This window comes from Anopheles coustani, chromosome 3, assembly GCF_943734705.1.
Source record: "Anopheles coustani chromosome 3, idAnoCousDA_361_x.2, whole genome shotgun sequence".
Taxonomy (NCBI): domain Eukaryota; kingdom Metazoa; phylum Arthropoda; class Insecta; order Diptera; family Culicidae; genus Anopheles; species Anopheles coustani.
In genome coordinates this window covers 15,178,174-15,201,634 of record NC_071288.1, presented here as the reverse complement: position 1 = coordinate 15,201,634, position 23,461 = coordinate 15,178,174, and the positions used below count along the sequence as shown (strand labels likewise).

General features: G+C 48.2%; 3 protein-coding genes across 3 annotated transcripts; all 3 read right to left on the bottom strand.

The window, feature by feature from the left end:
- Window positions 1-2,772: 2,772 nt before the first annotated feature.
- LOC131272647 (ammonium transporter Rh type A) lies at window positions 2,773-5,607 on the bottom strand. The gene is made up of 5 exons (XM_058274467.1): window positions 5,430-5,607; window positions 4,560-5,347; window positions 3,723-3,941; window positions 3,546-3,639; window positions 2,773-3,028 (listed from the first exon to the last, which is right to left on the bottom strand). Exons 1-5 carry the CDS (start codon window positions 5,605-5,607, stop codon window positions 2,889-2,891), a joined length of 1,419 nt encoding a protein of 472 aa, XP_058130450.1. The 3' UTR covers window positions 2,773-2,888.
- A 1,468-nt stretch (window positions 5,608-7,075) lies between these two features.
- Window positions 7,076-8,456, bottom strand: LOC131259044 (uncharacterized). Its single transcript, XM_058260456.1, has 3 exons — window positions 8,194-8,456; window positions 7,463-7,546; window positions 7,076-7,391 (listed from the first exon to the last, which is right to left on the bottom strand). Exons 1-3 carry the CDS (start codon window positions 8,237-8,239, stop codon window positions 7,228-7,230), a joined length of 294 nt encoding a protein of 97 aa, XP_058116439.1. The 5' UTR covers window positions 8,240-8,456; the 3' UTR covers window positions 7,076-7,227.
- A 366-nt stretch (window positions 8,457-8,822) lies between these two features.
- On the bottom strand, window positions 8,823-21,975 carry LOC131258450 (dynein axonemal heavy chain 3). Its single transcript, XM_058259772.1, has 14 exons — window positions 21,352-21,975; window positions 20,316-21,277; window positions 20,063-20,247; window positions 19,739-20,004; window positions 18,449-19,669; window positions 17,094-18,383; window positions 16,467-17,020; window positions 16,182-16,386; window positions 13,371-16,113; window positions 13,175-13,304; window positions 10,575-13,106; window positions 10,170-10,509; window positions 9,484-10,107; window positions 8,823-9,125 (listed from the first exon to the last, which is right to left on the bottom strand). Exons 1-14 carry the CDS (start codon window positions 21,958-21,960, stop codon window positions 8,823-8,825), a joined length of 11,964 nt encoding a protein of 3,987 aa, XP_058115755.1. The 5' UTR covers window positions 21,961-21,975.
- Window positions 21,976-23,461: the final 1,486 nt, after the last annotated feature.

Here is a 23,461-nt window from a genome sequence, read left to right as displayed (position 1 = left end):
TGCGGCGAGCGTTATTTTTATCCACAATCCCCACGATACTGGCCCACTGTGCCACACTCACACACGGGCGATCGAACGCCAAATTAGCTGAAGTGACTGCTCCAACCCCTAGACTCCGAGAGATGGAGGCGCGTGGTGGTAGGCACCTCTCAGGGGGATTGGGACAAATTTAATAAACACCGGGTGTCGTGACCGGACGGTAGACGGTATGTGTTTTGTGCCGGCTCACTGGTCATCAACGCCGATATGCGGAGGGGGAAAAACTAAACTAAATCCCGCACACAACTTGTGACTCGGCGTTTGAGTGTGTGCTCGCAGGGTGTGTCTGGGAAAAACTCACGCAACCGCCACCTAATCTGTGAAATACGACTTTGCAATTAACTGCGGATCGGTGTTTTATTTTCCCATTTCATTTCGAGCACTCGCTAACGAACCACGGTTGATTAAATTTCGCTTATTTTATCGCATCTAGGCAAGCCGCAACTGGATCACGGGTTTCTTACGATCCGGTAGCTAAACTCCCGGCTACCTAAGGCTACCGCGATCGCTGCTCCGATCGAACACCGGATACCCGTGGAAAACTGCGGTTCACTTCGGTTCGTTCTCACTTTTCATCGCCAGTTCACTACCATCTCAAATCGTATGGCTTTGGCGTTGGTCGTTCGGTGCGGGGAAAATCGCGCATGAAACCTTGCACCCCGCAATGGAAATAGAGAAGTTGGTTTAGAAAACGAAGGAAAACCTACTTCACCGCCTGCACTACGCGCACACGCGTTCGGTTCGAGTGCCACTAACGAAATGACGGTTTCGCTGCTGGCGAACCAATGTTGGTTCTAATTACTCATCAGTCTGGCGGGGAGAAGGTTTTTTCGCCGATACTTCTTTCACCCGCGAGTTTTCTATTTGCTTTCGAATTTGACTACGAGCGGCATGGTTGGTCGGTACGGCTTGTAGTATAGGACAAACTGATATTTTTTGTTACGCTCTGGGTAGTTCTTATCAGCTTTATAACTGGCATGTGGAAGGTATTTTTTACTGCTAATCGCGGTTGTCAATTTGGCTTTGTTATTATATTTTGAGAATTATTTATGTTTTCCTACCAGATTTAATGTGTAATTAACTTTTGTTCGAGAACTGTAGGAAACGTGTAGCACATTAATGAGGCTTATCAGAATTTTAGATTTTTTTCTCGCATACTAATTTTATTTTGGCCATGCTTGCAACTCGGTCGCATCCATAGTGATTGTGTTCAGTAAATGCCAGGACTACAAATCGCGAGCCGAGCCGCCTGTTCTTGGAACTGTTACGAACGCGTTCGCGGGACTTCGGGCCAGTGTAGCGCGTGAAAATGGGCCTCCTCACCCCTTATCCCTTATCCCCACCTGGGCTTCTTCGCTCGAGTCGGAAAAGCGACGCAACGGGACGCCGGTCGTATGGCTTCGTTCATTATACTTTGCGTGCCCATTTGCGGAAGTCTGGTTCAGGTGCCGGTCAGCTATAGCCGACAGTAACAGGTGCCTTTCGGAGGGGCAACAAAAAAGGGGCCGGCAGAAGTCCTTCCAAAACAGCTTCACCGGGTGGAGCAGATTGTTCGGGTAGGTCCGATCCGGTCGGACTGGAAGGTAGGAAAAACTCGGCCATCGGACAGCGCAAACTAGCCTACATTACGCCGTGATTGAGTTCAATTAGCAGGTCGGTGTTCTTACTGTTGTTGTTAGCTTCCTGGCAAAGCTCATTTGTGAAAAAGGGTGAATGGGTTTAAAACGTCGTCGTTCGACGTTCGGGGGAATACAAAATGGGTCATCATTTTATCAGCTTAGGAAGCACTGAGTGTAATATTTATGGAACAAACAAAATCTGAGTGGTCGTAATCGAAAATGACATAATATCGACAGCCTTCCACGCGGCGCAATACTAATCGGATAGTGGTTCAGATATTGGCGATCCCGAAAATCAGCAACGAAAGATTATCCATGTGGCGGGGAAATCCCTGGCAAATATCACGCGAAGCCACGCGGCAACGTAAACGCTTCGCCCGGCCCATCGAACTGCAATGCCATCGTTAATTGGATTGGCGGCAAAACCAAACCAAAAAGGGACCGTTTCGTGTCTAATGTCGTCATACTTTTGCATATAATTTATCCACCCCTCGGCTACTAATGTGAGTTTATTTCGTGTCACCTTTCTTCTAGGGCCTAGCGAGGGGAGGGTGGTTTAAATAGGCGTGCGGTAGGTAGGAAAAATACGCCCCGCGGCAGGTGCCACATTTCACGCTTATTAGAGAAATGGAGAGCGAAAAAGCTGGCGCTCAGGGGTATGATCGCGTGATAAAATGGCAGCTTAGCGTGACCACACGGGCGGGGATGCCGGTGCGGCATGCCATGTGCACTGGACCGTGTTCGAAAATTTGCAAACCATGCTCGCGATCATGCACGGTGTTAAGACAAATTGCACGCGGATCGGATTTGGTCGTGTTCGGCTTTTCAGTTTTTATCCGAACGTGATACATGATCCGTTTTACATTCAGTCCACGATTTCACGGTTCAGTTAGCAAGCTTTAATGTTTAGCGATTTTAATAGAGCCGCATCGCGGCATCTGCCGTTTGAATGATTGTTTTAATGAACACCCATTTCATTGCCTCTTATTTTGATAAAAACAAAAATTGCTGCAAACGCTTATGTAAGCAATTCAATCCAATTTGATCTCAAACGGCTTAATGAGAAGCGATCATATCGCCGACTAAATATACAGATATTGAATTGTTTGATGCTCAAATCAAGTCTTTATTGTCTATTTGAGTGCTGTTTGTTATATATTTTTGATTCAACAAATACATTAGATTAAGCACCGCATTCGATAATACTGTAATTGCAATATGAGACAACATTTACTGATGAGCGGTTTCGTTGGAGTCGTTGGTCGTAGTCGTGGTGGTCGATTCCTCCGAGGGCGTCTCCCAGAAGGCATCGTCTTTGTGCAGCTCATGTTCTTCCAACTGACGAACTGAGGGTGATTTGAGTATCAATCCTGCGAGAAAAATGAACGGAGTGATGAAAATGGAACAGCCCCAGTTAAAACCAAGAGGAAAACATCGAGGAGCAATTAAAAACTAAAAGAAAACCAACGGTTGCATAAAACTTCATCAACCGATAAGTTGGTGCACGGGTGCGGGGAATCGGGGCGGAGGTGAACAGCGAAGCAAACGGAAATATTACGATTCGGTAACCACCTTTTGAGCGCTCGTTTGAAAATGACGTTTGTTTTAAGCGTCATAAATGGGTCATGCTGTTGCTGTTTGCCGCCGAGTACCGCTTTCTTCGGAGCCTCGGGCGGTCGTAGCAACCACCACAGCTCGTCGCTGCACTGGTCCGCTGCACCCAAAACGCCACCGAACGTCTCCATGCGAACGATGAGGCCTTTCCAATGAAGGCGACATTCCAACGCATCACCAGGTTTTCGGTGTTCGATGTTGTAGAGATCAATCGATTGGAAAGCGTTTGCAAATGGGTCACTTATTATGAAAGGGACATTTTATCTTTCTTACCCGTCAGGAGACCGCCGACGATTGCAATCGCCATCGTCAACCCGATGGCCATCAGCTGGAAGGCACCCTGTTTCGCGCCGGAGCGTCCGTAACCCTATTCGAAAGAAAAACAACATTAGACGAAAGCTTTCCGGTGAGCTTTTGGCCGTTCGGGGCGAAAGTATGGCGAAAGCTTACCCCGATGACGTATTCCAGTGGTTCGCCCATTTCCGTCGAGTTCGCGGGGCGGGGGTTCTGCATGGCGGGGAAAATCGTGGCCAGCGAGGTGCCGTAGGTGTCGTGGCTGGCGAATGTTGCATAGATCGAGGAGAAGATAGCCGACAGCACTGCGGGCATGCCGTGGAGATTATGCACCCCGCAGGTATCCGCAATGCGCAGATTGGACAAGATTGCAGGCTGTAAAAGTGAGTGATGGGAAATTGGGATAAATTTGTGTGACATCTGAAACATTTTACTATATTATCCTCCAGTAAACTTTAACATACTATTTAGTTTTTGATTGATGTGTTAAATGTGGTCAATTAATATAATAATAATTGTTTTGACCTTCGGCGATCATCGGAATATATTTTTAACAAAATTCATTCCGATGTCTAGCGAACACGTGCTAATAAGTTGTGGAGCCCGGCAAGTCATGCGTGCCTTGGATATGGCCCGTTCGAACTCGATCAAAGTAGTTGCTGCTCGCTAAATGGGGAGGAAGGCTTCAAAATCCAGCTGTTGACACGTTGGTGTTAAAATCGCTTAGTAACAGGAAGGAAAGTTGACGGTTGTAATTAAATGACCAGCTCCGGCGATATAAGAGCGCCGCTGCCATGAGATGTGCGTGATGGGTTGCGTTTTTGTTAGCAGTACTTAACGGCTAGTAAAAATAACTGCCACGCTGGATCGGGTACTTCGAACAGCTGTTCCTATGGCAACGAGATCTAGATCCACCTGTGACAGGATGCTTTTAGCATATTAGCTCTGTCGTATCTTGTTTAGAAGCGTCGGTCGCTACGTTGGACAACTTACCGTCAGATAGCGGTATCCAAGGACGGATATAACTCCGGCGATAACACCTACAGTTAGCGCACCGAACGGATGGATGAGCAAGTTACAAATCGAGCCCACGGCCACGCCACCGGCGAGCGTGGAGTTCTGTACATGCACCATATCCAGCTTGTGTTCGTGCGACACCAGCGCTGATAGGACGAAGGTGGCCACGGTGGCTCCGGCCAGCGATAGGTACGTGTTGATGATGGCCCGCTCCTGATCAGCTCCATCCACCAGTGCCGAGTTGAAACTGGGCCAGAAGATCCACAGGAAGATCGTTCCGATCATGGCGCTGATGTCGGAGTTGTACGATGAACCCTCCAGAGGGCCCGCCTTGGCGAGCTCTTTTTTCGGCCGTAGCATGAAGCTAACAGCTAGACCAAAGTAAGCACCGAAAGCGTGCACCGTGATCGATCCACCGACGTCGGTTGCCTTTACCAGCTCAAGCTGCAGGTACTCGTTGCCGGCGAAGATCGCGATCTCGATGATACCCATGATCAGTAGCTGTATCGGAGTCGTGCGACCGAGAAGGGCGCCCATGCTGATGAGCACCGCTGCGGCAGCAATATCCGCTCCGATGAGATTCTGTAGCGAAATCGGAATGATGCCTTCCTCCATCTCGTAACAGCCACGCATTATGATGGCCCACTGTATGACGAGGGATGCCACCAGCAGGTTGAGTCCGGAGGCGCTAAATCCGTATCGCTTGAGGAAGGTCATAAGGAACGCAAAGCCAGCAAAGATCATCACATGGATATCCTGAAAATCTGGAGATCGGAAGAGAACCACGGCATGATCGTAAGGAACTTTCAGTGTATAAGATATCCTAGCATTTGTGACGCATCTTACGTGGATATTTGCGAAGGTTGCTTGCCTCCGGGACTTCGATGGTGGCCTTAGCCGTTTCATTCTTCACCGGTAGCAACTCTTTGGCATAGTCAGTGCAGAAACCGAACACAATAATGAACACCACTTGCACGACCAACAACAGCGTGTAGCCGGACACCGAAGATCCTGGCGTGTGCATGGTTGCGATAGATTTTTACCAGATGCAAAAGGGACACTTTTCCACAAGAAACAGTCTGTCAGATTCAACTATGTTCAACACCTTTCCTAAACACGGCCGGAGCTCAGCCGTGATACATTTTCATTCGTGCACTGCCAAAGTAGAACTGATTTTGACGATGCGGACAACCTGTTCCGGTGTCGTCGGTGCTGGATTTCGAGTGGATGGTTGATTTCAACCAACGGCGGGATTGGGAAGTTACGTGCGGTGGATGATAATGATGTTTCGCACAGTGGGAAAACCATAGGCCTAGAATAAGGAGAATATAAAAATATGTTCTATAAGGGGAAAAATGTGATAATTTATTTTGCCCTGATATATGATTTTGGATGAAATGTCAATAATTATTCTTTGTAGTTCGCATAATAATTAGTATTTTAAAATAACAGAATAATAATTAATATTTAATATTTTTTATTTATTGTTTGCCCTTGCGAACCATACGTTTCTGTTGGTTCTCTGGAAAAAAACAGTAAAATCTTGATATTGAAAGACAGCTTTATTTCTCCCATAGTGCACTAAAGTGTAGCAGGGTCGGATAAATATTTGAAGTGGATCATTCGGCGAATCCCCTACGAATCGGACAACAAATACCGCTCGACTCCAACCCCTTTAATCTCTTTACCTCCCCCCAACCTTTCTTTCCACAGTTTCGACGATGATTGAAAATGAACATTTAAATTAGGAAAAGGGGGTAAATGAATTATGTAAATTTGTACAAAACGTTAGAACTCCTCCATCTTCCGTGCGCTCCCGTCCCTCCCGGTGTCAATCCTAATCTATTTGACCCTGGCCATGGCAATGGCGATTGCAGAAGCGATGGCAGGGGTGTGTTTGATTTTGCCATTCTACTCTGTGCAATGGCCGTGCGATTGGCGTTGAAATTTGTGAGCACTTGAAAATTTATGAGCCAGTGACCTCCCGTCCGATGGCGAGTGCTTTGCAACAACATTAACGTTTCGCAGCAGCCGGCTGTCGAAAGGACTTTGGTGGTCTTTTCAGATCTGACGGAGTTTTTCTTACCGTTTTTCTCACCGTTGCATGTGAAGTGGGTCGATTTCGGCGATCGACGTCTGGTTAAGGATGTAATGGTAGACGTTTAAATCGCCACTGCATTTAGTCGGTCAAGGAGAAGTGGTTTTGTTATTTAAATAGATGAGGATGTTCTAGAAAGTGAATGGATAGTCACCAAATTTCCGTCAAAACATGTCACCGGTCACGCGATACAGTACGGGACGATTCCCGTTTGGTTGAATTATTGATGTAAAACGTACATTGATTTGCTGCAAAATGGAGGATTGTCAGTGTAATTGCGGTTAAGTCAACGTAAACACCATCTCTTAGGACATACGAGCTGTTTGTTTGTTTTAATGTATTAGAAAAATCAGTTGATACCGATCGGTATTTTATTGATACAAAGATGGGGTTTAGGTGGGCTTAAAATCTAGCTTAAATTCGGGGACGCTTTAATGGCTACCGTTGGGAAACGGCTGTTGTTCATGGAAGGCAGCATGTCAAAAAGGGACAAGAGGATTTATGGGTGGAAAGTGGTTTGAACGGCGACATCTTTTCCCGCTAGCCTTAGGAGCTGTACTCGTCCTGCATGGCCGGGGTGTAGGATGTGACGTTTTCGATCGGTTGATTAAGCACCACCTTGCGGAATATGAGGTACGCAATGCCACCGAGCAGCAGGTTTCCAATCGCCACGATCGTGATGATGGCCCAAGCCGGAATCAGCGGTCCACCTGAAGGGAGAGAACGTGCATTTAGTTCAGCACTTCCGTGTATGATTCACTCGTTTTGGTTTGTTCCTTACGCTTGAATGTTCGGTTGATGGTACGGCGACCACGAAGAATCTTACGGCGTGCCTCCGTTTGGTCCAAGCACATACTCAGGACAACTGTGAAAGAGAAAGATTGTTAGTCTAGTCATATCCACTACGATGACCTTGATACGGCTAGCGATAAATGTTAACATCGCTCAGCCAAATGAGTCACGGTGTTCGGTAGTTCAAGTTATCATAAAGTCGTCACACACTGTTGCCTCATCTTTCGTCCGCCATCTTTCAGGCGTCGTATGCGTATTAAGCTGTCTTTTCCTCACTGTTTGTTATTTCTCTGCACAGCATCATTTTATGGGCAATAAAAGCTACATCCGATTTATTACTCCATTTCTAGCGCAAAGTAAATAAAGATGCCGACAGCCTGATTTACGTAACTGACTGATTATCTTGATGCATGCAGCGTTTAAGTAGGGTCAGTTGGCCGAGTCTTTGTTAGAGGAAGAAACTTTTCACAACACTTTTGCATCACGCAATTATTATTCCTACTGCAAACCACCGTTAAATCCATGCATTCCGGTCAAAAGTGCACGTGAGTCAACGCATACAAAGGTAAAAGATACGTTTGCTCAATCGATGCATAGTTTCGCACTGTAGACTCATTTCTTCTTCCAGGAAATATTTAACTGATGATTCACTCTTCCCGCCGTGAAATGATTGCACCACACTTGTTCAACGTCAACGTAGGAAAGGTTTCCAATAATTACCGAGCATTAATGTGAAGTAAACGGCTTTATTCTTAATGAGATGCATCTTGAGGCCGCTATGTCGTTTATGCACTTGCCACGTGTATTAATTTTTGCACCAAGTTTGCTCTAGGTTTTTTGGCAAAATGAGAGGAGTTTTGTTTCGTTTCGGTCGACTGCTGAAAATTCACGCTATGCTATGAAGCGTTTGAGCACAATAAGACCTGCTACCTCGCAGGCGACTACACCCTGGTCGGGCTCTTATCGGTAAAACGATTGGCAAACGCGGGAGGTAACGGCAAGATAAGATAAATTCCCTCCGTCGATCGTAGTTCCCGCGACAAACTTCTCCCGTCACACGCAACTTTTAACGGCTGCTTACCTTCCAGTAACGGCGCGTACCGAGATAAGATAACGATAACGGTTCGCGGTATTTCGCTGGAAATGAAATGTGGAGCAAACTAAACCGCTCTATCGTTTCACACAACTACAGATTTATTTCGTAAAGCTTTGGAGAAAAATGTCTCATATCAAACCATTTCACACACAAACATGCAGACAAGCGTTATTTCTGAGTAGCTTTAAAAAACCGCTTGAAAAGTTGCTAGAAAAGTGAATAAATATAGAACTCCACAGAAAAAGGGACACGGCTAATCATCCAACTGGCACAGACAGGCGGTTCCCCGCAGAACCCAGTGCTCCGATGGCTTCTCGGTGTCCAGCTCGAGGAACATGACGAAGTTGGTCGAGTGACCGGTGGTGGACAGAACTCCGCGTCGTTCGCTGGTTTTGTAGATCGGGCAGTCGTAGCGTTGACGGCGGATGGAATCCTTTTCCTCTTTCACCGTTGGCGTCATCGAAACGATGGGCAGCGTGTCGTAGAGTATGCGGGAAAGGGGTTCATCCAGGTGCAACTTGTCGCGATTCCAACGGGCGCCTTCCAGATATAGACCCTGGAGAGTATTGAAGAAGAGCAGGTGTTTTTAATTGATCGAATGTAGGACTTTTTTTGGACTTAGTAACACAATTTCCAAAGTACATTGTTATGGTAAAGTTCACTATGTTGGCAAAGTTACTTGTACTTACGTCAAACAGCACGTAGTCCACGTTGTTGCGTCTTTTATCCTTTTGTAGCGTAGCGTTAAAATGTAATGAAGTGTTTTAAATGTATGGATTGATATGTAATGATGATACGTAATGTTTATAATGTGTGCGAGCTATATTGTATTGTTGAAGGAGATTTTCCAAAGTTAGGTCATAGAAGTATAATGATAATTTTTAAGGTGTTTAAATTTGTTTCAGCCATGTTACCTTCACAAATGTAGCCACTTCGGGGGAATCTTTTACCGCTTGGTCGGACTCGAACGCCGTAACGTCGAAATCCATGACCAGATCGTCGATGCGTAGATTAAACTTGCGCGAGTGATTTTGCATAATTCCCGTCAGGAAGGACTGCGTAAAGTAGAACCCACTCATCCAGTACACATTCGGTTCGCCCTCGTCGATCCAGCGCTGGAAGAACGCCAACCGTTCCACAAAATCGTTCACGTAGCTTCCGAGTGGTTTCAACGAGGGATAGCTCTTCGAGAGCCACGCCTTGGGGACGCGCGAGATTTTCATCGACCGGTAGATGCTCTCCAGCTCCGGGATCATGCTGATCTGACCTTTGATGGCACGCTGCACATCCACTAAGCTGATGCGGATATATTCGAGCAGTCGGTTGAAGCGTGTCAACTCTTGACGCAGGACCGTGTTCATGGAGTTTTCATACTCGATCGGGAACAGCTCGGCGACGGCATCGAGGTCGTAGAGTTCGGGCAGTTTGTTGGTGATCTCCGTGCACAACAACAACACCGGATCTTCTTGCTGTTCCGTGTCCGATGTGGCAGTGCCGGCAAACAGATGTGTCTGTGTTAGCAGCACCCGATCGAGCAGCTGAAAGTAAACCAGCATTACAGACCTTCGCATACGATCGTTTAAATTTAACAAACTCATACCGAATTGGTCTCCTCGATGTTGCGTGTAATGTCTGCATTTTCGTGCAACCCGAACACCTCCGGATGTGCAATCATTGGTAGCGTCGAAATATAGGCCAACGATTTTTGTTTCGTCGGTAACTCCGGTACCTTGTACCGGCCTGACTCGGTTAGACGGAAACTGTCTGTATCGATGGTTTCTTGGTTGTAAATACGATTCAAGAGCGCCATCAACAGTCGGCGATCCTTGTCATCCGTCACACGCCCGCCGTAGTTGCATTCACCCGTCAGATAAATGTGACCGTCGAAGGGGATTCTGTGAAACTGGTTGAGGAACATCTTCAGTTGCATAAGGGAGATCCTAAAAGAATGGAAAACATCGTGTTCAATCCAATTTCATTTTAGAATGTAAAAAATCTATCATACTTCAGATCCGATTCGTTGAATTCGTACGGAATGTTCCAACCCAAGGGGCCGAACTTGCAACGCTCTTGAACGACGGCGTGGAAAAACACCAAAGAGAAAACTCCCCGGAGCCACGTCGTAGCCAACGGTCCATCGAACGCATTGGTGTAGAACCCATCGTTCGATAACGGGTCTGTAGTGAAAATGCGTGTCATGTTGTTTTTCACACCCTTCGGAGCTTCGTTCGTCATCTTGACGCTATTCTGCAAGATGGACACCGGAAAACGGCGACTCGGGTAGGACGTACACCATAGGCGGTACTTTGGGTGGACGGATTCGTAAAGGGTCGAGTCCATGCATATCTTCTCCAGTTCGTCCATGTACGACTCGGCCACGTGACAGTTCTGGAGGATGACCCAGTAACCTAGTTTGATCGCGTCCAGAATGGTTCGGGTAGCCTTTGGTCCTTGTCCCTGACCCAGTGAGATCACCCGACAATCGTCACTCATGTAGTGGGAGTTTGCGAATGTGAGAATACTGTCCATCGGGTCCGAACCGGGCGACAACATGAATATGAGCGGTGTCCTGGGTGAGCTGTCCCGATAGGACGTCTCCAAATCAAACTGCGGTGGTTCCACGTACATTTGACCGATGTTTTGCACGATGAATCTTTGCAAACCCGGAACCACCTTGTCCGGACGGAGGCATTTCAGCACGATCAACTTGACGAGGTTATCCTGCTGATCGAACGGTTTCGGGAGTGACTGGCCATCCGGATCGTTGAGATCGTTGTACGCCTTCCACCCGTTGATGTTTTGCGTGAGCGCTTGTGGGAGATCCTTCAGCGATGGCAGTGACCCTGCTCGGACCACCTCTGCCCAACACTTGTCCGACAACCAATCGGGTGCAGGATTTGGAAGTGGGTTATCCAACGCCAGTCCACCGGTCAGAAGGAATGAAAGTTCCGGATCCTTGATCTCGCCCCGTCCACGCATGATACCCAGGCACAGCACAAACGAGAACATAAGCTTGTCCTTCTCGAACAACGAGCGGCACACATTGTTGTAGATGGCCATTGTGAAGTAGTCCGTCAGATGCTTCAACCGCTGTTCGAGTTCATCAGACTTGGGCGAATTGATGATCGCCTGGACGAAGATGTTCAGGAACCAGGTAAGGTTGAACTGATACATCGGGTCTATGTTGGCAAGCTCAGCCGTGCAGAAGAAGATTACGGCAGAGTGGCGTGCAACTGGAATGTACTGCTGCCGGGCGGCGTCAATTTCCGCCTCAGTAGCAACGGCCACCAACTGCTTCGCCTGTATCTCCTCCGACAGTTGCTTACTAGAGGTAAGTATGTCGATCGCGTTCTCATCGTCAAGGATATTTCCCTCGGCGGTGGAGAGGACTTGTAAAATTTTGGCCTCCGCATTATAAAGCGCTTCTTGATTCTGTGCCGATTCAATTATGAGTGATTCCTTTTTCTCCTGTAGGTCCGGTCGCTCCTGGATGATCACCGTTCCGAGCAACTGCGATCGTAGTCCCTGTTCCGTAATCATGAAGTTCATCAGTGTTACCATTACGGCCGTCTCGGGCAAGTAGTGAGGATTGCGCAAGTTGGTCGTGATGTAGAATCGGAAGTTTTCGTTATATTCCACCATAGCATCGCCAAGTTTGATGCAGTGTGAACCCTTCTGCACGATAATGTTTTTCTCCAGAATGGTGTTAAATCCGGAATCGATCGTTTCACCTACGCTTTCCAACAATACCGGGTAGCCATTGATAATGGCATTTTCGACAACGCGCATATAGTTTGCTTCACCCTGCTGGATTATCTTCAAATTGTTCGCTCTCTCCATGTTCTTAACCCACTTATTTGCCTGACCTTCCGGATCGATCATCAGCGGCCAACGGCGTGCGTGCTTTACGATGATTCCATTCTCGACGGAAAAGTTATCCGTTGGCAAACCCCAGTTCGACCAGCTACGGATTTGCAACGGATTGCCCAGAGTTGTAAGAAGGGAGAAATTCTCCGTACACGGTATACGGCGGGCAAGGGCAACCGTGTTCCAATCGTGTAGAATCGACGATCGAAATTCGGTCGAGAAGCAACCCAAGTAGGCAACGCATCCAGCAGCCAGCAGCACATCACCGACTACGTTGCTTAGCGACTGATGCAGATTAACAGCACACTCGGACCAGCGACGTTTCTCGCCACCGAGCCCTCCGATGAGCTGTTCGGCGCGTATCAGTTTCTTCTCGCAGCTATCGATCTCGTCTTCGAGACGTTTCTTTTCACGGGACTTTTCGGCGAAGAAGTCGTTCAACTTTTGCAACTTGTCCAGAATCTCCTGAAGTTCGGCTCGCTTAGAGTTAAGTTTTTCCATCTGCATCGCCAACTCGGCTTCGGCCTCGGCAAGTGCTATCTTCTTCGGGGCAACAATCTTCGCTACCCGATCGTAAATCTCCATCGCTCGTACCCAACGGCACAGACCTTCGCAGGCCATCGAGATGTTTTTGATTTTCTCCGGAACAAACTCTCGATCAGCAATGTAACTAAAATGGAAAAACCAAGTAGGAAATTAAAACACGGTAAACCTCATAAATCCGTGAGTTCTACTTACACTTCTCGTATCTTTTTCATCACTGGAATGGGAATATTGTCTTTGTCGAACGTTTTCAGACTGTCCAGGAACTTTAGATCGCCCAACATCTTTTGCGATGGTCCCCAATAGTCTTCCACAAGATGTCCATCTGCAAAGGAAAGGGTAGTCAAGAATTTAAATAACTTCCAACGCTTAAACCCGCTTGAACTCTCACTTGGATCAGGTTTCCTGTCCGCTCTGATGCCTCGGATAACGCAGACAGCCTCTAGCACCAGCTTCACACCCGACGGTGGATTCTTCATCGACTTGACCACTGTAATGTCAGCCGGTTTCAGGGTGTCCAGTGCTGCCAGGGCTGCCTCAAGGGCCGGTACTGCTTCCTGCAGGTCACTCTCACAATCGTCTTTTATCGCTTGGGCGGAGGCTGCCGCTTCATTGGCGGCAGTTTCGTCTGCTCCGACAATTTCCTTCTTCTTTTCCGCCTCGGCCGTTTCCCGTTCAATATTGACCATGATTTTCTCCGTCTCATCGGACGTTTGCTTCAACTGGGGCTGCAAATCTTTCAGCTGATCCTGCATAACCGACACCTGCCCGGCGGCAAAGTCCAGCTTCTCGAGACCGGTTGTGTATCGGTCACGTTGCGTGATCGTTTCGGAGTACTTCTTCCGGTACAAGTCCTTGAAAGAACGTAGCATTTCGAGATACGAAGTCGGTGTTACATAGTTACGTCGTCCCTGCTCGAGGAAAAACCGTTGCGAGTTTTCTACGACACTTTCGTTGAACTCAAGCACGATATCAATGAGCTTACGTTCGAGCTCGGTTAGATGGCGTGTCTTCTGATCCTTCTCATCGACCGGCACCGGTTCGGCGACCGTTTCGACGCTCGAAGAATCCCGCGACGACAGACGTTCCTGACTGCTGACGAGGTCCATGGAGCGTATGAAAAACTCGGCCACCTTCTGCAGGGCATCGTCGGGCCAGGCCGTAAACCAATCGATGGTGCAGCAGTTAATGAGGGACGGGTAGATGCGCAATCGCTTCTTGAACGAGTCTCCGATCGGCGAGAACGCCAACGCGATGTGCAGATTCTCCCGTACACGTTCCACGAAGAAGTTGTACAGTGACAGTGCTGTCAGATCGATTGGTTTGTTCGTGGCCTGTACGATCGTTTGCATTTGCTCGAGGATGACCGCCTTCTCCTCGGCCTGGAACAGATTCGGCAGGTCGGCCGTGTTAAGGAGTGAGTTGATGTCCTCCACGAAAGCTTCCTCTTTTGCCTGCGAGTCGTTGAACAGGAACACTGTTCGCTTCCCTTCGCAACCGGCATTCATCAGAAGCTTCTTCATATCCTCACGCCATTCGTGCAGCGAGTAACTGCGAGTAACTTCCACCTGGAATACGAGCGAATCGCTCATACTGGCGGCCAGTTTCACCGCACTTCTCCGGCCAGATCCACCCAGTCCTACGAGCAATAGATGACCCCGTGGCATCTGCAGCACTCGCGACACCCGCGAAATGTGCTCGATCGCAAACCGGAACAGTACCAGGTTCATCGGAGATTTTGAGCGCTCATTGTACTCGGAAAGGTAAAAGTTGATGTTCTTTTCCAGCTGCTCCCAGTTGTCAACCTCATCGTATAGTCGCGTCACTGCCGCCGGTTCCATGTAGTTACCGAACAGAAGGTCCCGTATGTGTTTGTCCGATACCTTCTGACCGGGCTCGAGGCGATCGCCGAAGGCCTGTTCAAGCTTCATCCTTAGGTGCGTTACGGAAGCCTCATCCACCAGCTGAAGCAGCTTACGTTTATCTTCATCGTCAATAAGCCGATCGCAGAACACACGGTATGTTTCGTGCAGCCACAAGCGGACAAGTTTCTCGGCATCCGGCAGTTTCTTGGACGGTAGCAGCACAATACCCTGATAGACGCGGGACACATCGCGCAGGGAAAAGAGATAGTGTGACTTTGCCGGAGTTGGCAGGAAGTGCTCGATAGCACCTCGGTAGACCGCGATTGACGCTTGGCTAAGGAGTTTGCTTAAGCGAGCCACCGGTTCGGGGAAACCCTTGGCAAAGTGCCAGTCACCAATGGAGGAAAATATACGCATCAGCGTGGTATCTTCGAAGGAATCCACCGAAATGACAAACATGTGACGGTAGAGTCGCTGAGGAATGAAGTTGCTTCCACCGATAGGTCCCATGGCTGCGATCAGCAGCAGATCGATCAACTCGATCTTGGACGTATCCCGTAGATCGGACCAGATGCGATGATCAAGCCACGTACGGACTAGTTCTAGTGGAGGCTGCGATCCATAGTCATCTCGTGCCGGCATTGCAAGATCGTCAATAAAATTGACGCACTCTTTGCCAACTGGTGGACCATAAACTCCCTTACGCCTACGATCCAACTTCCCCATGATGGTGTCCTGTACCTGAGCGGCCGTACTCCGAGCGGAGCAGTTAATGATGTTCGAAATGAATTTTGTCTTTGGTAGCTCGCGGATGTAGTTGGAAATGGTTGCGCTTTTCCCGGTTCCCGTCGGGCCAGCCAGCAAAATTGGAATACCATTTCTCACGCACAGATTCGTCCAATACAGAATGTATCCGGTTTCCTTCGTCGGTATCATCAGTTCCGACACGATGCACGACTCTGGTAGGACCAACTCTTCCGTCGTTTGCCAAGGCCACCAGTTTTCGTGCTCGTCGAACCTATAGTCCATGAAGTTCATCTTTTCCGGGTACATTTGACCACGGTTCAGAGAAAAATGTTTCGGCTTCGGGTGATCCTCGTTGGCTCCGTAAAGGATCTTGCGAAGCAGTGGATCAATGTACTTCCGGCCTTCGTTGGTGACGGATGAAAAGTAACCCCAGGCGTAGCAGAACAGGAATGTTTGCTGGAACTGAATTTGTGTGTAGTTGTTCATACGGGTGCAAAAGATTGAGAAGAACCGCGAAAACATCTGCAAAGTAATAATCTCATACATGAGTTGTGCTGTTGCGACCATTGAGAATCTCTAAAACATCTTACCGAGTAACACTGCATCTCCGAAATGGGGAGAACAGTTTTCACCATCTTTAAAAATTTCAGTGATGGTGGAATCAACCATTCCACAAGCTGTTCAAACACTCCAATGTTGATCTCCGAGACGCCCTTCTCTTCCAGTAGCAATAGGAAGGACTTGTGCAAAGCTATCCAACCGAGCTGCTGAGGTTCCATGTAGATCATACCACATCTACAAATGAAAGAGAATAGGAAATATTATTACAAAGTGGTTTCACTCTAAGGGCGTCGACCTTCGCCATCGTTCGTCACCTCGAAACTGTCGCCGGAGACGCTTGCTCCAGATCGATTGGCTCAAAGACAAGGTTCATCAGCTTAGTCATTTGGATAATTTCACCAGACATCAAGCATAGCTTCTTGTTGTCATCCAAAACCGTGTTTAAATTCTCAATCCAAACCGCATCGACCGGACCATCGAAGATGATCCACTGTCTTTCCGGGCTTGTTGTATTTACCATCTCCCGGAACGTGTTTGCAAGCACTCCGTCAGACCATTCGTGAGACGCAGGATCGAAGCTTCCGTACAACTGGCCCATCGAAATCGATTTTGGGTTGATGAGACGGTACTGAACTCCTTGTTCTTCACATTTTGGTCCCTTTTCCACACGCAACTCGCGCAGTGTCTCGGCTAGCACCTGATAGGCTGTAGTTTTCCCTCCCATAGAATCGCCGACGATCATAAGTCCGTGGCGGACGAGTAGCATCTCGTAGATTTGCATGATTTTATCGATATACCATGCCGTCGGTTGGAGCTTTCGCTTGACTAGTTTCACGAGAAGAATTCGTACGATGTCGTCGCGGGCAGGCTGAAGAAGAGATAGGTTTGGGTCATATCATATTCCGTTACTTGTTACCAGAAGTCTTTTTAGTTGTACGTACCGGAGGAAGGTTCACTCCTGGGAATAAATCTTTATAGATACCCTCAAACAGAGGAATATCCTGCTGAAGAAATTTGGGTAAATTGACGTCGATGATGGCACGTAAAACTATCTGATCCTCCGGCAAGTGCGGCTGGGCACGTCGTAAGGAGCCGGCAGCAGTTAGGACCGATTTCACCGCACGCATACCGTAATCGTAGTGGAACTGCGAGGACAACTGCTCCGAACAGAGCCTGTACGTGTGTACGATCTTCTGTGCTAAGACGCGCGCATTGTCAAACCCGTTCGAGTAGAGCGTAATCTCACCGATCATTGCATAGTCCGGTACCATCATAGCAACGGTGCGGAACAGTACCTTCAAGTTGTCGGGTAGTTCGGTTCGTCCGGCATACCCAGGATTCATGGTGATGAAGATATTGCACGTCGGGTCGATCTTTAGGTGGGTATCTTCAAACACAAACTTGACCACCTTCTGGGCAATGGCATGCTGAATAGTAAGGATCTGTTGCGCCACCACTGATAACACCTCCAGCTCGATACGATTGAACTCATCAAAGCAGGCCCAGGAACCAGACTGCGCGAGACCCTTGAAGAATTTACCCAACGCTTTATAGTCCAACCCATCAGAGCAGTTGAAGACGACGCACTTCTTTGCCACCGCTTTGGCCAAATCTTTGCAGGTTTCCGTTTTACCCGTTCCGGCCGGTCCTTCTGGAGCACCGCCGAGGTTCAGCTTGAAAGCTCCCATTAGTGTGCGGAAGCACCGATCCGTCAGCGGGGTCGTAACGAGACGGCCCGTATTGCCGAGATATTCCATACCGTACTTGAGATCGGTCGTCACCATACTGACCCCGACGTAGCTCTGCTTATCATCGTCGTCGATGCGCCAGTAGTATCGAAGTTGCGAGAACCAGTTGAAATCACCCACGTCCGTGGTCTGTTTGTTCGCCAGCATGTTAATGATATCCCGCGCATGCACGTCCACGACAATCAATGCTTCGATAGTGATCGTTGCACCGGCACTCAGTGTTCCTCGTACAATATCTACCAGCTCGGCTATCTGCTCGCAGCACGTATCACCAAACTGCTTCAGTTGTCCGCTTTTAATGGCTTCCTCTGCCTCTTCGGTCCACTTGAGGCATGACACCACCTGTACAGCCTGGCCAGGCCAATTCAGTACCCACGCCTTTCGCGGCTCGTTCGGGTAGCGTTCGTACGATTGCCAAATCTGCTCCTTTACACTCTCCAACATCACCGTTTCTACTTCTTTCAGCCACTTCTCAACCAAACCCTGCATGAAACTGTAGTTTTTAGCTATTTGTCTACCGAATATGCTTACCTAAAACTTATACTTACGTTCGCCATGTTGGGATTAACCTTACGGACGCATGGTATCACTTCCTGCTCGCCAGAAGTGATCGCTACGATCTCCATCTGCTGATCAAACTGTAGCGAATGTATTCCTTCGAAGCACTTCTTCAGATGTGGTTGCACTCGCAGTGGATCTTTGGTTTCGGATAAAATCTCCAGCAGCTCGTCGTTGGAGAGGAAAAAGAATCGGGCGAAGAAGAGCCGCTTCTTTTCGAGATACATGTTCAGACCCTTCTGTATCTCCTCCAGATCGGTGTACGCCTTCCGGAGGGTGTTCAGCAGCTCTGGGTAATCTGTCGCCTGAATGACATGCGCGTCAGCCGTGGTGTGCTTCATGATCTTGCGGAATACACGATCGACGGCCTTGAAGTGGCGCCCCTCGGTTGGCATCTGGCGCAGGATATCCTCGGAGCTAAAGATCGGCTCCAGGTACATCCAGGTCGCCTGCACCTGCAGCCAGGTATCGATAATGTCCTGCATGGAGATCAACTTGTCCTCCCAGTTGTTTGCCTTCGTGCCGAGCGCAGCGATATAGGGCGATCCTCGCATCGCCTGTGCCTTCAGGATATGGTCGTCCAGCAGCGTTTGAATTTCGTCAACGGAGGATAGGATGTACATATCGCTGTCCCGGTACGGCACGCAAACGAACATGACATCCGTCCACTCTTCCTGCATGTTCACGAGCTGGATGTTTAGCTCGTACTCCTTGCCGGCAGCATTGGAGATCTCCTCCAGACGCTGCTGGATCTTAACGATATCGATTTCTACCATCTGGCTGAGCGAGTTGTGCACATCGGGGTTCACTTCTTGGCCCAGTTCTTCCGAGATCTGTTTCCAGTGGCGATCGCACAGCCCCTGGCGACAGATCGACTCCAGTATCGGCAGGTACACCTTGAACTTCTCCACCTTCATGCGTATCTGTTCGGCGACGCGCTTCGCTTGCGGGCTACCGGTGAGTTCCTTGAGCAGCACCGAGATGGCCTGGTACATCTCCTCAACGGCATTCCGTATGACGTCCGCGTCCAAGTCCTTGAACGGACCAAAGTACCACACCTCGTGACAGGTGTCGAACTTGTACGCCGTGTGCCAGAGCTTCTCGATCGGGCCCATCTTTTCGATCATCTCATTGAGCGACGGGAAGAACGACTGATCAATCTGGAGGAGATTTTCGTTCGCATTGATCTCTTTTGCCTCTCTGCTACAATCCTGTGGTGGGATGTTGCAGAAAAGTTAAATTTAGAACTAAACTCGAGCCCTACTGTGTGTTTCAATTACTTCCAAAATCTTCATCAACCCATCGACCGTGTCCACTTTCTCACGCAGGTCGTCCAGCGAAAGCATTTCTCGAATTTCACGGGTCCGGAAGTGGTCCATCTTCTTCTTCTCCGTCATCAGGTATTGCTCGAACTTGACTCTGCGTTCTCGGAGCGATGTTTCCAGGTTCTCACGTACCACCGCTAAGCGTGCACCACTGAGATCGAGCACTTTTTCCAATTCTTTAGGCCACAAGAACAGTCTTGAGTTGAGGTTTATATCTTCCTCTGTAAGAAATGATAGGGTTTGGGTTGCAATTTACAACAATAAGGGGTGCATACGTACGATCTAGAATCGCGTGCGTGAGTAAGAAAATCACCCGCTGGGCGACTTGCTTGATTTCGGATGTAAGTTGATACATTCGCTCCTCCCGACAGTGGGTGAGATAGTTCTGCAGCGCCACAACTTCCGGTGTTTCCTTGGGTCGTTCTCCGGCATGCAGAGACATATCTTCAAATTCATCGCAGATCCTGAAAGGCAAGAGACAGGGAAAGTTAATTACTTTCGTGGCTTGAGTTGCTTCCACCAGTTCTCCTACCTTCGATTTTCCACTTGGTTCAGCGTTATGAAGTAGTTGATGACAAAATTCTTCAGATCGTTAACCAGCTTCTCAAGCACCTTGTTTAGTCTGCTATTATCGAGCATAAACAAATTCAGTGGTATAAAATCTCGCAGATAGTAGATACCATTCAAAAGTTCGGTGAACTTCTGGACCAGCTCCTTGAATATATCCAACGGTGGCAGTTCTGCCTGCGAGAAGATGCCCTCCGTTATCAGCTTCATCTTGTTCGCCAACACCGGAAAGTAGTACTCGTACATCGGGTAGAGGTAAACCGTCGGGCCGGTCTGGTTCGCGATGACAATTTTCTTTACGCGCTGGTACAGCTTCTCCATGTCGTCGTTATCCTCGCGGATAAAGTGCAGATAGCCCAGCTGCTTTTCGTCCTGCGTGAGGTAGTACTCGAGACGGGGAATTTTGTAGCCCACCTTCAGTATCTTCACGAAGTAGCTCTTGAACAGGTCGGGCAACTCCTCCATGTACGGGTAGATGATGATCTTGCCGCTGCTCTCCACGATGAACGACGTGCGCCGTTCGTCGCGGCTAGTCAGCGGAAAGTCGTCCGATTCCGAGGCCAGTATGTCGGGATCGTCATCGTCCACCTGGTACAGCGAAAGGTCACCCTTTTCAGTAGTTTTCTCGATTTCCGTATGGTGCTGTCCGACCACCGAGACCGTGAGCGTCATGAAGGGTTTCTTCTTCACCTTCGGCTCGTTCCCGGCAATGTCCCCTTCACGGTACACCTCAAGCGCTTCGACGAGATGATCGAGACTCTTTTTGATCAAGTCCTGCAGATGGTAGGAGGTGAGCGCATGAATACAGTTGAAGAAAATGGTTCCCCGTCCGCCGTGGGTAGAATTGCGGGGGACAAGATCCTTCCAGTATTTTCGCATCACATCCACAAGGTCCGCCACGCGGGGCATCCAGTCGTTGATCAAAATCTGCGAATAGAAAAAGTAATGACACAACGATGAAGCTTTCCGGGACTTTGAGTCACTTCAATCACATATCCTACATCTCTCGTAATTCGACAACTGTTGTGTATCATCTCCGTAATCTTATCGGCGTGCATTGGAATGTCGGTATTGTAAAACTTGGATGAATCAACCACCAGCAGGTTACTGTACAGCTTGTGCCACAGCATGTTGATGGCTTGCAAGACCGGATGGTTGATCATCAGAACCTCCTCCAGACGGTTCTTTGCTAGCTGAATCGAACACTTCCATGGCACGGGTGCAATCATGGTGGCAATGGGGAACTCCGGCGGTTCGATGGCCAACTGTAGGCGACTCCGCACTTCCTCCGAGCGCAGTATGTACCGCAGAAAGGCACGCTTCACGTGGTAACGGTAGTCCTCTTGCAGATCCATCAGCAGAATGATAAAGTACACCGCCTGATCGCGCTGCACGCCATGCTCGGGATCGAACAGATAGTCCATCAGAATCACCTCAGGGTAAATGTTGGGCCATAGTTTCTCCTCTTCCAGGATAAACTTAAACGCTTGGTTGAGGTAGGTTATTCGTTTATCGATCCGTGGCAGGATCTTCTTGATAAGATGCGATGGATAGTGTTCGATTTTGCGCACATCCAGTTCGTCCAAAATATTGAGAGTGCGATGTTTCATTGCATCATCAAAACAACACATCGCTTGCTGGAAGTTCCGCTCATATCGCGACAATATCTTGTACTTTTGCTCATCCGGATGTACTGGTAGTAGAGCTTGAAGGTATTTGAGTTTCCTGGCAAGATAGATAAAAAGATGTTAAAGATAGATAAAATGTTACACAATGTTCGATGTCTTACAGCGTTATACTTACATGCTTTCAGATTTTTTAAGCTTTTTCACAAATTGTTCATTAGTCAATCTCTTCTTTTTAATTTTCGTTGGACACACAGCCTTACCTTTCGATGAAGTACACTGTAATGAAAGATAGAGAAATTATCAACAATAAGTTTAAGCGGCAGCCCAGTCGATCGTACAAATTGCGGCTTCCTGGCTTGTTCTTCCTTTTCCAAGCGCCTCTTTTCCGCCTCTCGTATACTTTTGGCGATCATTTTGTCCAGATGTTTCTGTATCCGTCGCATTGCTTCCTCATTCTCTTCGGGCGTACGGTAGGCAAACTCATCGAAATGGAACTTTTTCGGACGCTTCTTTCGCCACAGTGTCGGCAACTTTCGGCGATCGTCTTCAGAGGCGCGTCCGTACCGTCGGAAAAACTCATTACCCCTTAGAGCCGGTTTGGTGAGGGCGAGATCGTGGAACATCTTCAACCGGAAGCGTTTGTACTTATCGATCATGTGATCCGTGGCGTCTTTTACTGGCCGCTCCAGTGGGGTATGATTTCTAGCAATGTCTTTTTGACAGCGAATTTTCGACGTTGATGGTCGCAGAGGCTCTTCCGGCGAAAAGTTGGGGCGTTTTTCCGGGGCCAATAGGTCGGGTAATGGAACTCCATCTCCACGAGGGCATTCGTGAAGGCTGTAATCTTTGGTGAAGCAACTTGATTTCATAGAATGGATTTTACCTGTGAATTGAAAGTTGTCCTTAATATCCTTGTGCCATCAGTAGATCCTTTGATCCTTTCATTTTCTTACCAATTTGCTCCTCGATGAACACTCGAGCCGGATCGAGAGGAAGCTCGTTTTTGCCGTGTGTGAACTTGTAAAACGGCACATCTTCAATGTGTCGTTTGACTTTTGGTTTCACTCTTTTCGATCTGCGCATTTTTCGCTATATTGAAGAATAATCTTCACTTTAAAAATAAATAAAGTTTATCAAACGCCTTAAGAAACTCCCGTACAGTACTCCGCAGGCTACGTGATGGAAAAAGGACTAATTTTGTTTACCACCGGTAAATCTAGACCGGTTGTTAAAGCAATGGTTGCCAAGGGCAACGAAATCGGTAAGCACGTGTTCAGTCGATCATCTGTTGATTTGTTTATAAACATTTCGCCGAGCCGCGTAGATAAACACATGCAACAAGTACCTGTAGGATTGTGGCACGTGAGGAAAAGCACGTGTTTAGCGAACCAAATATCAACAGTTTCCTTCATTTAAAAAACTGGTTGTCAAGCGGAAACACGTGGCGCGAAAGATATCACAAACAATCTGTTGATAATGTAAT